The sequence below is a fragment of the Bemisia tabaci genome, chromosome 9 (assembly GCF_918797505.1).
Source record: "Bemisia tabaci chromosome 9, PGI_BMITA_v3".
In the NCBI taxonomy this organism is placed as follows: Eukaryota; Metazoa; Arthropoda; class Insecta; order Hemiptera; family Aleyrodidae; genus Bemisia; species Bemisia tabaci.
The window spans coordinates 33,868,804-33,883,652 of NC_092801.1; the positions used below are offsets into that span (position 1 = coordinate 33,868,804).

The 14,849-nt window shown below is 41.2% G+C and overlaps 1 protein-coding gene across 1 annotated transcript; it reads left to right on the forward strand.

Annotated features, from left to right (window-relative positions):
- Window positions 1–2,113: 2,113 nt before the first annotated feature.
- Window positions 2,114–7,195, forward strand: LOC140225349 (uncharacterized). Its single transcript, XM_072303880.1, has 2 exons — window positions 2,114–2,277; window positions 6,554–7,195. Exons 1-2 carry the CDS (start codon window positions 2,230–2,232, stop codon window positions 7,070–7,072), a joined length of 567 nt encoding a protein of 188 aa, XP_072159981.1. The 5' UTR covers window positions 2,114–2,229; the 3' UTR covers window positions 7,073–7,195.
- The last annotated feature ends 7,654 nt before the right edge of the window (window positions 7,196–14,849 follow it).

The following is a 14,849-nucleotide window of genomic DNA, read 5'->3' on the forward strand; positions in this document are numbered from 1 at the left end:
CATTGCCAAAACTGGCTCAAACATTATCTACACCTTCCAGCGGAAAGGAACCAGGCTACATCAGCTATTGCCTTTAACCGGGCACTTAAATTTATAACGAGAGAACGTTAGAGCTGATTCCTTCGAAAATTTTAAGGAATTGGCTTCGTGCTATGCAGAAAATTCACCGTTCGCACAAAAATCCGCACAACCGTTCTCGTGTAAAAGATGCAAATGCCCGGTTAAATTAGGCAATAGCTGATGTGGCTTGGTTCATGTTTGCTAAACGCGCAAATAAGGGTGGCTTAACTGTTTTCCCCGACATTTCCTTCATATTCCGTGACATTTCCAGGTTCTCTCTGACTTTTCCCGATATTCCCTGCTTGGCAACCCTACGAACGTGATGGATACCTGTGCAAGCGATAGAATAAAACTCAAGTTTTTGTGCTCGATTTATTGCGTGCGATACCCGTACCTAGTTTCATGAGCCGTTTCCAGGGTGGCAAAATTTCATGAAAAATAAAACCTTGGAATTTCACGTGAAATATTTCATGAAATTTTAGAAATGTATGGAAGATATTGAAACAAACCAGTTCCTTTTCATGTTTCGAAAAATGTAAAGATTGTGACTTTGCGTTTGTGTGTTTGAGTGCGCGTTGCCTACTGTAGCTCCTGAAAATGAGAAATACGAGGGGCGTTCAATAAGTAAGTATCCCCCCCTCTCTAAAATCCATAAGAATGGACCAATTTTAAAAAAACTTGGGCTCAAAATCTTCCTTAGGATATTTTGAGTTCAACGAAACAAACCGCAACAAAATCTGACCATGTGCGGCCGAACGCGAGCCGTTTGAACGCGCCGAGGTGCTCGACGCTCCCGCCGAATCCGCGAGGATTTGAAGTCCGCTACAGGAGAAGAGCTTCTCTGCCAAAGCCTTAGTCGTTCATCACTGACGAAAAATCAAAGAAATTTTTGTAGAATAGGGGCTTACCTCACTTCTCCACATAACCAGCTCGATCCAAGCAAGTCTGATACTGAGACTAAGACTAAGAGAACAGCTTTTGGATGCCTCGTGCGTGGAAGTCTTTCAGCTGACCGCGGATGAAAGAGTGGACGGCTTGTTTGACCTCTTCCACTGATTCAAAATTAACTCCTCCAAGTTCAGATTTCAGGAACGGGAATAAATGGTGGTCTGGTTTGCTATTTATTATCGTATCTGAAATCTGAACTTGGAGGAGTTAATTTTGAATCAGTGGAAGAGGTCAAACAAGCCGTCCACTCTTTCATCCGCGGTCAGCTGAAAGACTTCCACGCACGAGGCATCCAAAAGCTGTTCTCTTAGTCTTAGTCTCAGTATCAGACTTGCTTGGATCGAGCTGGTTATGTGGAGAAGTGAGGTAAGCCCCTTATTCTACAAAAATTTCTTTGATTTTTCGTCAGTGATGAACGACTAAGGCTTTGGCAGAGAAGCTCTTCTCCTGTAGCGGACTTCAAATCCTCGCGGATTCGGCGGGAGCGTCGAGCACCTCGGCGCGTTCAAACGGCTCGCGTTCGGCCACACATGGTCCGATTTTGTTGCGGTTTGTTTCGTTGAACTTAAAATATCCTAAGGAAGATTTTGAGCCCAAGTTTTTTAAAATTGGTCCATTCTTATGGATTTTAGAGAGGGGGGATACTTACTTATTGAACGCCCCTCGTATTTCACAGCCTCGTGAAATTTCCTATCTTTCATTTCCTTCTGGCGTTTCTTGCTACCCTACACTGGAAAAAAAACCATATTGAATCTTGAGTCCAGATTCTTAAAAACATGGACATGAGCCTCTTAATTTGAGCGGATTTCCTTTTGATTTAAGCTTAAATCTGCTTGAATCAAGAGTCCTTTTTCTTGTCAATATTTTCATGAGTCTGGACTATAGATCCAATGTGTTTTTTTTCTTTTTCCTCCAGTGTAACCTTTTTTCATGGTCGGTAACACAGAGGCACTCGAGGGGATTTCGCCCAAGGCTTCCGTCTATTTACTCCATGCAACTAACGAGTGGAAACACAAAAACCAGACAAAAAAATGTTTCACCGTGGAACATTTTTGACGCGCGTTGAGGCACGAGAGGGGAAAATTTTCGCGAAAATCAAACGCGTCATGTCGAACGGCCGAGTGCGTGCCGTGACTCGGTGAACGAAGCCTTTAAAAGGGCGACAGTCTGCGAGCATTGCTACGAGTTTCTGTGCAGTGCTGTGATATACGCGACTTCACCATGAGTTCGCCCTCGGGTGTTATCTGTTGGTGTTTCCTCGCTCTTGCGGTAAGTCATTTCAAACTGTCTCCACACGGTTCAGATACGTATTACAAAATCCGTTCTAACTTTCAACTACGCTGGAGTAAAAATTCGCTAGGATCTGGCGTTTAGACTGTTTTTAAAACATTGACGAGAAAAAATACTGTTGTTCCGATCGGATTTTGGCTTGAATCAAAACGAAATCCGCTTAAATTAAGAGGCTTGGTTCTTGATTTAAGCTAAATTCTGATTGTATCAAGAGTACTTTTTCTCGTCGATGTTTTTAAGAGTCTGGACTCTAGATCCAATGTGTTTCTTTTTCCAGTGTAGCGTGAAAAGAAGAGTCGTTTCGGATAGATTATGACTCAAAAACCGCATAGAGTACATTAAGTCGTAATGTAAGTGGGAGAGCTGGCGCCACTTTGAAGCAACTTCCAGGTCACTTTTTCGATCGAATCTCATTACGAAGCGGACCACCGTAGTTAAGAATTGCACGAAGTTTTCTACCATCTTTTTGATCAACTGATTACGTGATTACCTAAAATTTCACACAAATGGGTAATTTGGCCATCCTAAATGCCATCCTGTGTTCTTCTTCATCATACCTGAGTGAATTTTCTGTAATACGCGCCAATTTACTTGCTCAATCGAACTCAAGAGTTGAGAAAATATACACGGCACAGTTCCTGCATTTTTTTTATCTTTTTGACAGTGCAGTGCGGAACAAATGTATTCTATTCATTCATTGGAACACGAATTGTAAGAATTCGTTTGTGAAAATACAATGCCAAGGTGTTATGATTCGTTTAGATGTAGAGTTTAGACTCTTAAAATAATTGACGAGAAAAAATACTCTAGTTCCGATCGGATTTTGGCTTAAATCAAAGAGAGATTAGCTTAAATTAGGAGGCTTGGCTCTCGATTCGTGGAACCAGGTGGAGATTTGGATGTCTTCGATCCCAATGAAGAGTTATTTTTTCGAATGTGATATTTCTTGAGCTTGGCTTAACTGACGCGGGGCCTTCAGACCCCAAGTGATTCCTGCTTTTTTAGCTGCTTTAATCAGCTCATCAGAGAAACATTCGTTAATGATTTACAATAGGATCAGTGTCCTAAGTTTCCGCTGGCAAGAAAAGCCGAAACCGAGATAGATCGAATTGGAGATAGAAAACGAGCTTTGATGAACGATCAGTTCTAGGAGCGCTGAAAAATTGTACTTCTACAGTGACATTAGGTAATCGTAAACTTGCTGAGTAAAATTTAGCACGCTAAGAAAATTCTGTAACCGTGACACTATGATATAACTATGATTAATTATTTAAATACTGTGATATATACGAATGAACTGGGGATTTCATGAGAGCGGAGGGTTTCAATTGATAAACAAAACAAACATTCCACCGTTCATTGAATTACGAGTTTTATATAGAACCGTTCCATAGCGTCAGCACCGTTTCTTCATTGTTTTTTGTGGTAAGTTTTAATGAGGAATGCATTGTGGACTTGCTTCGCATTACGCGTCCAGAGGCCCACTTAGAGGAAGTTATGCCTAGCAGCATGGCGTAAGAGTCTTTCGGAAGAATCGCCTGCAAATCGTAGAATAGGCAACTTATATTACACGCATTTTGTTGGCGTGTCGAATGGCGCCTTGCTGAGGCTTGTGCCATGTTCTGCACTGGGAAATATTCTCATGGATTAGATCGTGTATCCGATTGCAATGCTATATTGATCAAAATGGGACATTGGTGCGATTATTGAATATTGCCCATCAAAATTTAGATGCGCTTTGCCTTTTAGATTGACATAATCGCGAACTGTAAGAATCGAATAATGCGCCAGTTCTACGCTGGACGATATTCTAAAGGATTAGATCGTGTTATCCGATTGCAATGCTATATTGATCAAAATGGGACATTAATGCGCCTAGACCCATCAAAATTGAGAGGTGCTTGGTCTTATGGATTTACATAATCGCGTACTATAAGAATCGAATAGTGCGTCAGTTCTATGCTGGACGATATTCTCATGGATTAGATCGTGTTATCCGATTGCAATGCTATATTGATCAAAATGGGACATTAATGCGCCTAGACCCATCAAAATTGAGAGGTGCTTGGTCTTATGGATTTACATAATCGCGTACTATAAGAATCGAATAGTGCGTCAGTTCTATGCTGGACGATATTCTCATGGATTAAATCGTGTTATCCGATTGCAATGCTATATTGATCAAAATGGGACATTGGTGCGACAATAGAGTATTGCCCATCAAAATTGATAGGCGCTAAATCTTATATAGGTAGACATAATCGCGAACTATATAAATCGAATAAGAATACCAATAGTTTTCATTGATGATAATTTGACCGTGGGATAAACACTCCTAGAATAAAATGAACGGGCTGAAGAAGTGTTGAGAACACTAGATGATGCAGGATTTAGAAAAAGTAAATTTTCTGAAGAAGAAATTGAAATATTGGGTTGTATAAATTGAACCAAGATAGTTTACACATGATTAGAGGCAAAGATCAACTTTCACCGAAGAGGAGCCTCTACAAAGGTTCATGGCCTTTCATCCTTTTTAGGTGTGATATCTCAATATCGAAAGTTAAGTTATCAAGCAGCTACTCAATAAAAATCTTTCTATAAATTGTCACACGCTTAAGTATTGGACTTAAGAGTGCCGAGTTGCTATTGATAAATCCCGACTCTTAAAAACATCGACAAGAAAAAATTCTCTTGATTCGATCGGATTTTTGCTTAAATCAAGAACCAAGCCTCTTAATTTGAGCGGAATTCCTTTTAATCTAGGCAAAAATCTGATTGAATCACGAGTCCTTTTTCTTGTCAATGTTTTCGAGAGTTCCAACTCTAGATCCAATGTGTTTTTTATTCCAGTGCTTACGGAATGGAGATGTTGCATGTGTGAGGAATTTGCGGTTTGACTACTGATTCTTATGTAAAAGTTGGCGAGAAACACGATGGTGCCACTGGTTTTCTCTGAAATCAACTCCCAAGCTCAAAAAAAGCTCTCAGGTTGACTCCAAAATGAAGGGGATATCCCCACGCTACCCTGAGAGTCCACCTCTATATCAAGACGAGCTCTCCATGCAAAGATAGGGAGCAAATACATTGACAGGGCCGCCACTTTATTTGGGGACTCTAAAACTGAAAACACGGCAACCCTGCTAATGTATTTGGTCCCGATCTTTGCATGGAGAGTTTGTCTTGATGTAGAGGTGGACTCTCAGGATAGCGTGGGATATCCCCTCCATTTTGGCCTCAACTTGAGAGCTTTTTTTTAAGCTTGGGCGTTTATTTCAGAGAAAACCAGAGGCATCATCGTGTTTCTTGCGAATCTTTACTTAAGAATTAATAGTCAAATCGCAAATTCCTCACACATGCAACATCTCCACTAGAAGTATTCCGAACAAATGGTTGCAGACCAAGTATTTTGAGTTAAACTACGCAGATAGCGCGCTAGGGGGTATCAGACTTGTTGGACGTGCCCAACGTGATTTTCTTGCGATTTTACGCGGTAGAGGTATGATTACTTGGCTGAATCTCAGGCACTTTAAGGTGATTCGATGGACGCCACACTGTGTGTCAGAACGGCATGCGATATATCGCATCAATTGCTTCCATGTTATCAGCTACTCGTCATTTTTCTCCAATTTTGAGATCGCAATTCTGTTGTCAGGAGACTTAAGCACTCACGTACCAATTTTAATGAAGAAATTAACGTAATAAAGGCGTGGATTTTTTGGAGAGAAAATACCGCATTCTAGTGCAGTTTCGATATCAGTATCGAATGCAATATTTTCTCTCTAGAAAAAACCACGCCTTTATTACGTTGAATTTCTTAGATAAAGTTGGTGCGTGAGTGCTTTAGTCTCCTGACAACAGAATTGCGATCTCAATATTGGAGAATAATGACGAGTACAGCTGAAAAAATGGAACCAATTGATGCCATACATCGCATGCCATTCTGACACAAAATATGGCGTCCATCGAATCACCTTAATTGGACCGAGTTTAACAGAAAGGAACCAAGCCTTATCAGCTGTTGCCAAAATTAACTGGGCAATTCAACTTTTTGTGAAGGAATGTTTGTGCGGATTTCTGTGAAAATGATAAGGAATTTGCTTCGTACTATGGAGAAAATTCACTGAAATTTGCACGAAAATCTGCACTGCCGTTTTCATGTAAAAAATTAAATTGCCCAATTAAATTTGGCAATAGCAGATGTGGCTTGGTTCCTTTCCGTTTAACGCGGTCCAATTATGTGTGCACTTGCTTCCAGGTTTGGCATGTCAGCGCTATCGCAAACCCCAACACCAAGGACAAGAAGGATGACTACCTTTCCGACGAGGAGGCTGTGAAGTACATGAACGAGCACCCAGAATACCGCCCGAACTTCGACTTCGTCCCCATGGATTTGGCGGCCACCACCTTGACGGGCGGCCGGGACTTTGAGAACTTGGACGACCGACGCCCCCAGGACAACAGACGCCCCCAGAGCCCCCTCAGACGACAGCAGTCCCTCAGCGCGGAGGAGAAGCGCGCTTTCCTCCAGCGACAACAGCCCCGCCTCGCGGCGGACGGACGCCCCAACCCCCAGCTCCAGAGACAGAACTCCGGCCCCAAACCGACAAACTCCCCGAAGAGATCCGACTCGCAGAGACTCAGAGCCGCCGCTGCTCTCAAAAAGTCGCCCAGCATCAAGTCCGCGAGCCTCACCAAGTCCAAAAGCCTCAAGAAGCCAGGGAACTCTCCGGGGCGCTCGCAATCGCCGAGACGAGCTGCGGCGCCCGCAGCGTAGGCCGCCCGCCGGACAGCTTGGAACCACGATCGTCGAGTACATGGGACCGTTTTAATAGTCGTTCCTTGTGATGTCAAAGGACGCCTTCGACGTAGCATCAAATAAAGGAAAAATATTACAAAATTTGTGTAAAATAATAGTCGTTTCTTTGGTAGATTTTCCCCTGGGAGAAGCCCCGTCTATTGTTTTATCGTGATTAAGGGATGTTACAGGACGCCTTCGACGTAGCATCAAATAAAGGAAAAATATTACAAAATTTGGGTAAAATAATAGTCGTTCCTTTAGTAGATTTTCCCCTGGGAGAAGCCCCCTCTATTGTTTTACCGTGATTAAGGCAGAGGCGGATCTAGCAATTTGGCAACACCGGATATCCTCCATTTAAACCTGTGTTAAATAATCGATTCTTGTCGGAGCACCTGGCCCCTTTAAAAGTCGATCCATTTCCATTTGTTTGAATGGAGAAAAACAACGTTGCCAATTTGCTATATCCGCCAATGGATTAAGGGATGTTAAAGGACGCCTTCGACGTAGCATCAAATAAAAGAAAAATATTACAAAACTTGGGTAAAATTCAACATCGCGACTTGGGGGATGGATTCTTGCCAATGATGACGATGATCGGCCTCTACACAAAATACGAGAGAAAAGTCTGTGGATTTTGTTGAACTTCAACGTAGGTGCAAACATGGCTTGAAATTTTTTTCCGTACAATAAAATCAGATCATGTTATCCGTTAAAGATGCCGTTGAATAATACTCAATATTTGTAATAATTGTGGTTTTGACGATGCGACAGAGTAATTTTCAAACCTCCCATAATAGCGCTGTTAACCAGTAGGTCGCATTTAAAAAGAGCTATTGAAGGAGCGACTGTTGAAACGGATTTTATGATGCGACAGTAGAGTAATTTTCAAACCTCCCATGATAGCACTGTTAACCATTAGGTCGCATTTAAAAAAGAGCTATTGAAGGAGCGACTGTTGAAACGGCTTCTATAGTCGTGTTAGGAATGGGAGATCTGTCTATACTTTTAAGCATGTTCCATCCTAAAAATCCTGAGATCCTTCTTAAATCTCATGTACTCTACAACCACTACATACGGCAATACGATTAACACACGGAGAATTCCCGGGCACCGTTAGTGCTACGCATAAACTGGATTACGATCGACTTCTAGCATTGAACATGCTTTGATGCATTTACCCTTGTCTGCCAGCCAGACGAACTTTTTCTATTAACATCGATTATGTTTGGATTCATTCGCCCTTGTCTGCCAGAAAAACACTTTTGTATGAATACAGTCGAATTTCCGCGAGTGGATTCGGATTAGGTCTTAACCTTAACTATTACCAACCTCATCGATTATGTTTGGATTCATTCACCCTTATCTGTCAGAAAAACACTTTTGTATGAATACAGTCGAATTTCTGCGAGTGGATTTGGATTAGGTCTTAACCTTAACTATCACCAACCTCCGTTAAAACACATACTCAATTTTTGGCGTGTTATGAGTACTTCGTGGTTTCCAACCGTGCCTACAAGTGAACCGGATTCACTACAGCGGAAATTTGACTTGGTCGACAAAGGCTTCTTGTTGACCCGTTTTTTAAATAAATTGGTTTATCGCACGATGAAACTTTTTGATACGTTATTTACACTGTTGTTTCCTTGAACATAAAGAAGGTTGATGAACGTTTAGTTTCATACCCCAGGATCAATGTCAAATATAAAATTTTTGGAGCCAAAAAAAGGTCCTTCAAAGGGGGAGTTCAGCGATGAATACGCCATCAACGTGGGTACGGTTTCACACCCTCAACTAAATAAATGGCTGTATAAAATGTTTGGAGCAAAAAAAAGGTCCTTCAAAGGGGAAGTTCAGCAATGAATACGTTATCAACGTGGGTACAGTTTCACGCCCTCAAATAAAAGGCTGTGTAAAATATTTGGAGTAAAAAAAGGTCCTTCAAAGGGGGAGTTCAGCGATGAATACGCCATCAACGTGGGTACAGTTTCACACCCTCAAATAAGAGGCTGTATAAAATTTTTGGGGCAAAAAAAGATCCTTCGAAGGGGGAGTTCAGCAATGAATACGCCATCAACGTGGGTACAGTTTCACGCCCTCAAATAAAAGGCTGTGTAAAATTTTTGGAGTAAAAAAAGGTTCTTCAAAGGGGGAGTTCAGCGATGAATACGCCATCAACGTGGGTACAGTTTCACGCCCTCAAATAAAAGGCTGTGTAAAATTTTTGGAGTAAAAAAAGGTTCTTCAAAGGGGGAGTACAGCGATGAATACGCCATCAACGTGAATACAGTTTCACGCCCTCAAATAAAAGGCTGTGTAAAATTTTTGGAGTAAAAAAAGGTCCTTCAAAGGGGAAGTTCAGCAATGAATACGCCATCAACGTGGGTACAGTTTCACGCCCTCAAATAAGAGGCTGTATAAAATTTTTGGAGCAAAAAGAGGTCCTTCAAAGGGGAAGTTCAGCAATGAATACGTTATCAGCGTGGGTACAATTTCATATCCTCAAATAAAAGGCTGTATAAAATGTTTGGAGAAAAATGAAGCCCTTTCAATGGAGGAGTTCAGCAATCAACAAGACGTTGACGTTTGAGTTTCATACCCAATCTGCGGACACTGATGGTGCTGCGTGTATTGTGGTCTGCGCTCAACGTCTGAAACTATTTCATTAACCCCGATCTTTCAGACGCGTCTTTCTGTGCGTGTGCGTAGACGGCTGTAACAACACTGCTCTTTCAGTAATAAAAAAACATAACGTTCTTAGATACAGTTCTTTTTCAAGACAAATGAGAGTAAAACACGTTCACCGGTTCCATTTCAGACGGGAACCTTCTACACTGAGTGATCGGTGCAAAATGACGACGAATGGTTCCTCCATTGAGGGGAGGAATTCAGCAATCAATATGCGACATCAACTTATGTTCTGTTTCACACCCTCAAATAACAGTCTGTACAGAATATTTGGAGCGAGATGAATCCCCCTCAGTTGAAGAATTCGGCAATCAAAACGACATTCACGTGTTGATAGTTGCATACCCACGAATCTGCGGGCACTGGTGATGCTGCGTGTATTATGGTCTACGCTCAACGCCTGAAACTATTTCATTAACCCCGATCTTGCAGACGCGTCTTCCTGTGCGTGTGCGTCGACGGCTGTAAGAACACTGCTCTTTCAGTAATAAAAAAACATAACGTTCTCAGATACAGTTCTTTTTCAAGACAAATGAGAGTAAAACACGTTCACTGGTTCCGTTTTAGACGGAAACCTTCTACAAGGAGTGATCGGTGCAAAATGACGACGAATGGTTCCTCCATTGAGGGGAGGAATTCAGCAATCAATATGCGACATCAACGTATGTACTGTTTCACACCCTCAAATAACAGTCTGTACAGAATAATTGGAGCGAGATGAATCCCCCTCAGTTGGAGAATTCGGCAATCAATACGACATTCACGTGTTGATAGTTGCATACCCACGAATTTGCGGGCACTGATGATGCTGCGTGTATTCCGGGATATGCTCCACGTCTGAAACTATTAATTTAACCCCAATCAATCAGACAAGTTTTTCTGTACGAGTGGGTCGACGGATGATACAATGCAATCCAGTTTTCTTTTAAAAGATAAATGAGAGTAAAACACGTTCATTGGTTCAAATTCAGGCGGGAACCGTCTACACTGAGTGATTGGTGCAAAATGACGCCCCTTCAATGGAGGAGTTCGGCAGTCAAATTCATTGACGTATATATTGACAGTTCTGTAAGAGAAAGGTTTTCTCTCCGCAAGGGAAACGTTCGTATTGGGAGAGGAAACTTTCATCTCCAAAGAGGAATGTTTCGTTTCCATATAACCCTATCTCAGATGCATGATCTTCACAGGCAAGTGGTAAAGGGGTGGGTGCAAAATCGACAAAATTTCCCCCCTCATGGATGTTGACCAAATTTCAGTATGTCATTCCTCACTATGGGATACGCCTTTTCCCAAAATTTCACGGCCTGAAACGAATTTCTCTCCGCGTAGCAGCGTTGCCAAGTTGAAAACCGTCGAGTTCCATATCTTTTGAACGAAAAGAGATATTGAGATGCGGTTTGCGCTAAAATTCTCCAAAAATTGCGTTCTTTCGATATATGTACTCAATTTGATCGTTTAGGTAATTTAAGATTGCAATGATGCCATTTTTCACACTTTCTTAAGGGTCAATTTTTTTTCAACCCTAGTACATCATCAAATGCCGGATTCTCGATTCGAAAAAAAAACTGTTCATTGTATTATTCGTGCTTTTCCATTTCTTTTGATATATTATAGCTCCCAGGGAAACGATTAGTAACGGAGATATGAGCAATCTAAGTTTACGCTCCGCGCGCGCCGACCGGAATCCGGGCGCCGCTCGCCGCTCTGAGTCGTCTGCACACTCCCTTTCTTAAGCTTCACGAGGTCATTCCTATGTATTTTTTTGCGTACTTTCCATTTCTGGCCTTTGAAAAGGGCTCCGATGAATTTTAAGGGGCCTCGCGGTCCATTGTTGCCATTTTTTGCTCGTATTTAGGGTTTTTTCCCTATTTTACTCACAATTCTACTGAAAAACTTAATTTAAACGGAAAACTGTGTGCGTTGAGGGAAAGAACGTAAAGAAGAAATAAAAATTCATGTAAAAATTTTTCCTTCGTTGCCAAATTTTCGAGAAAAATCGTACTTAAGAGCCAAATATTTGAAAAATTGGATAAATCCCCACGCCATGGTTTATGAAAGTGGGGCATAGCTTTCATATTGACGTACTTACGTAACAGATCTTACCTATCTATACAACATATTAAAAAAGCATAGTTGTATTTGGATTCCCACGATCTGAAAATTGTCCGGGATGTCACCTTTTGCGGTCTTTTCTTATGTGTAAGGTAGATCTTTTGAATGTTTTTCGACCTTTAGTCATCCTCCGTAGGGGTGTATCGTATGTATTTTTGCTGTAATTTTCATTTTTGAAAAGAACGTAAAAAAGTACATCATTAACGTTCGTAAGGACTTATTCTTATGTTGCCAAATTTTCAAGAAAAATCGTCCTAAAGTGCCAAAAATTGCATTAATTATGACGAAGATGTCTCTAGGAAAGTGAATTATGACGAAGATGTCTCTAGGAAAGTGAATTATGACTTCGACTTAATTTTATAATTATAATTTTAACTATGACTTAATGCCACGGGCCACTTCCCCAAGATGAGCGACAGAGAGGCTTCATGAGAAGAGAAGCCCACAATTGAGGAGCATTCCGGAAAAAGGGCACATACGCGTATGTGCCCTCTATCGGAGGTGACAGAAATGGATTCCTTGCATCCTAATGTACCAATGCCCCGAGTTTCAGCTTAATTGATCAATTTTTGGAGCTACGAGACCACGTTTTTTGAGGCTAAGAATAAGTCAGGGGTCACAGACGTATTTCATCTATTTGCTTCTGGGTACTTTCGCCGCGACGTTTAGGAGATAGTGCGCGGGCAGGCAGGGAGGTGATGGGTACTGATAAGGATCCCTCACTACAGATGCATCGCACTGATTCTGCTAATCTATGCAATAGCATCGGGTTGCAGGGATTGTAGGGATTCTCTACGCGTTGCACCAGTCACACGTGAATTTTTTTAATTATTAATGATTTATTTTTTATGGTCTCGTGTGAGATTGAATTTTTCGATTTTTTCGCGTGTTTCGCAGTCTTTTTCATTATTAATGATCGAAGATGATCCACCCGCGCGTTCTCAATCGAAATTATTATTTATTGGTCAATCGGAATTATTTACTCTTGTTTAGAAACTCGTTGAAGTCTCGAAAATTCAGCTTCAAAAGCCAAAACCTATGACCACTGGTCCATTTCCAGGAAAAGGGCACATAACGAACAATTTTAAAAAATTCTTCCCACAACACTGGAAGAAGTGTAAGTTTTACCAATGGCCATTATTCATTCTGGAGTGTATGAACGTTGATATGAGTGCCTCAGTTCCGATGTATGTCATCATCAGTGGCCAGAAAGTAAGAATGAAAACTTCAAATGCGTTTTTCTCACAACACGTTTTTTCGGTATGTGCCCTTTTTCCGGAAAAGCTCTTCAATTCTGCATGAAAGTCATTATTCATTTCCTAAAACCTTCTACGTTCTACGACATATGGTTACGATACACCCCTACGGAGGATGACTAAAGGTCGAAAAACATTCAAAAGATCTACCTTACACATAAGAAAAGACCGCAAAAGGTGACATCCCGGACAATTTTCAGATCGTGGGAATCCAAATACAACTATGCTTTTTTAATATGTTGTATAGATAGGTAAGATCTGTTACGTAAGTACGTCAATATGAAAGCTATGCCCCACTTTCATAAACCATGGCGTGGGGATTTATCCAATTTTTCAAATATTTGGCTCTTTAGTACGATTTTTCTCGAAAATTTGGCAACGAAGGAAAAATTTTTACATGAATTTTTATTTCTTCTTTACGTTCTTTCCCTCAACGCACACAGTTTTCCGTTTAAATTAAGTTTTTCAGTAGAATTGTGAGTAAAATAGGGAAAAAAACCCTAAATACGAGCAAAAAATGGCAACAATGGACCGCGAGGCCCCTTAAAATTCATCGGAGCCCTTTTCAAAGGCCAGAAATGGAAAGTACGCAAAAAAATACATAGGAATGACCTCGTGAAGCTTAAGAAAGGGAGTGTGCAGACGACTCAGAGCGGCGAGCGGCGCCCGGATTCCGGTCGGCGCGCGCGGAGCGTAAACTTAGATTGCTCATATCTCCGTTACTAATCGTTTCCCTGGGAGCTATAATATATCAAAAGAAATGGAAAAGCACGAATAATACAATGAACAGTTTTTTTTTCGAATCGAGAATCCGGCATTTGATGATGTACTAGGGTTGAAAAAAAATTGACCCTTAAGAAAGTGTGAAAAATGGCATCATTGCAATCTTAAATTACCTAAACGATCAAATTGAGTACATATATCGAAAGAACGCAATTTTTGGAGAATTTTAGCGCAAACCGCATCTCAATATCTCTTTTCGTTCAAAAGATATGGAACTCGACGGTTTTCAACTTGGCAACGCTGCTACGCGGAGAGAAATTCGTTTCAGGCCGTGAAATTTTGGGAAAAGGCGTATCCCATAGTGAGGAATGACATACTGAAATTTGGTCAACATCCATGAGGGGGGAAATTTTGTCGATTTTGCACCCACCCCTTTGTTGACCGGGGCGTTCGAGACATACAACGATATCATTGACATATGTCAGGACGGCCTGTCCTGTAGTAAATTCCATGCAATTTTTTGATTAACACATGAGTACACGTTAGATTTTCCGCAGCAAATCAAAAATGGGGAGGTGCATGCGAAACATGTTCCATACAACGATATCATTCGCAATTGTCAGGACGGCCTGTCCTGTAGTAAATTCCAGGCAATTTTTTGATTAACACATGAGTACACGTTAGATTTTCCGCAGCATCTAAAATGGGGAGGTGCATGCGAAACATGTTCCATACAACGATATCATTCGCATATGTCAGGACGGCCTGTCCTATAGTAAATTCCATGCAATTTTTTGTTTAATATGAGTACACGTTAGATTTTCCGCAGCAAATCTAAAATTGGGAGGTGCATGCGAAACATGTTCCGTTTTCGTCTGTTTCTCTTTAATACATTTTTCTACCGATCATTTTTTATAAATCTAATTAAATCCCTTTAGACGTTCGATGGAATCCCTTCGTGGCTTTTGTTTAGACGC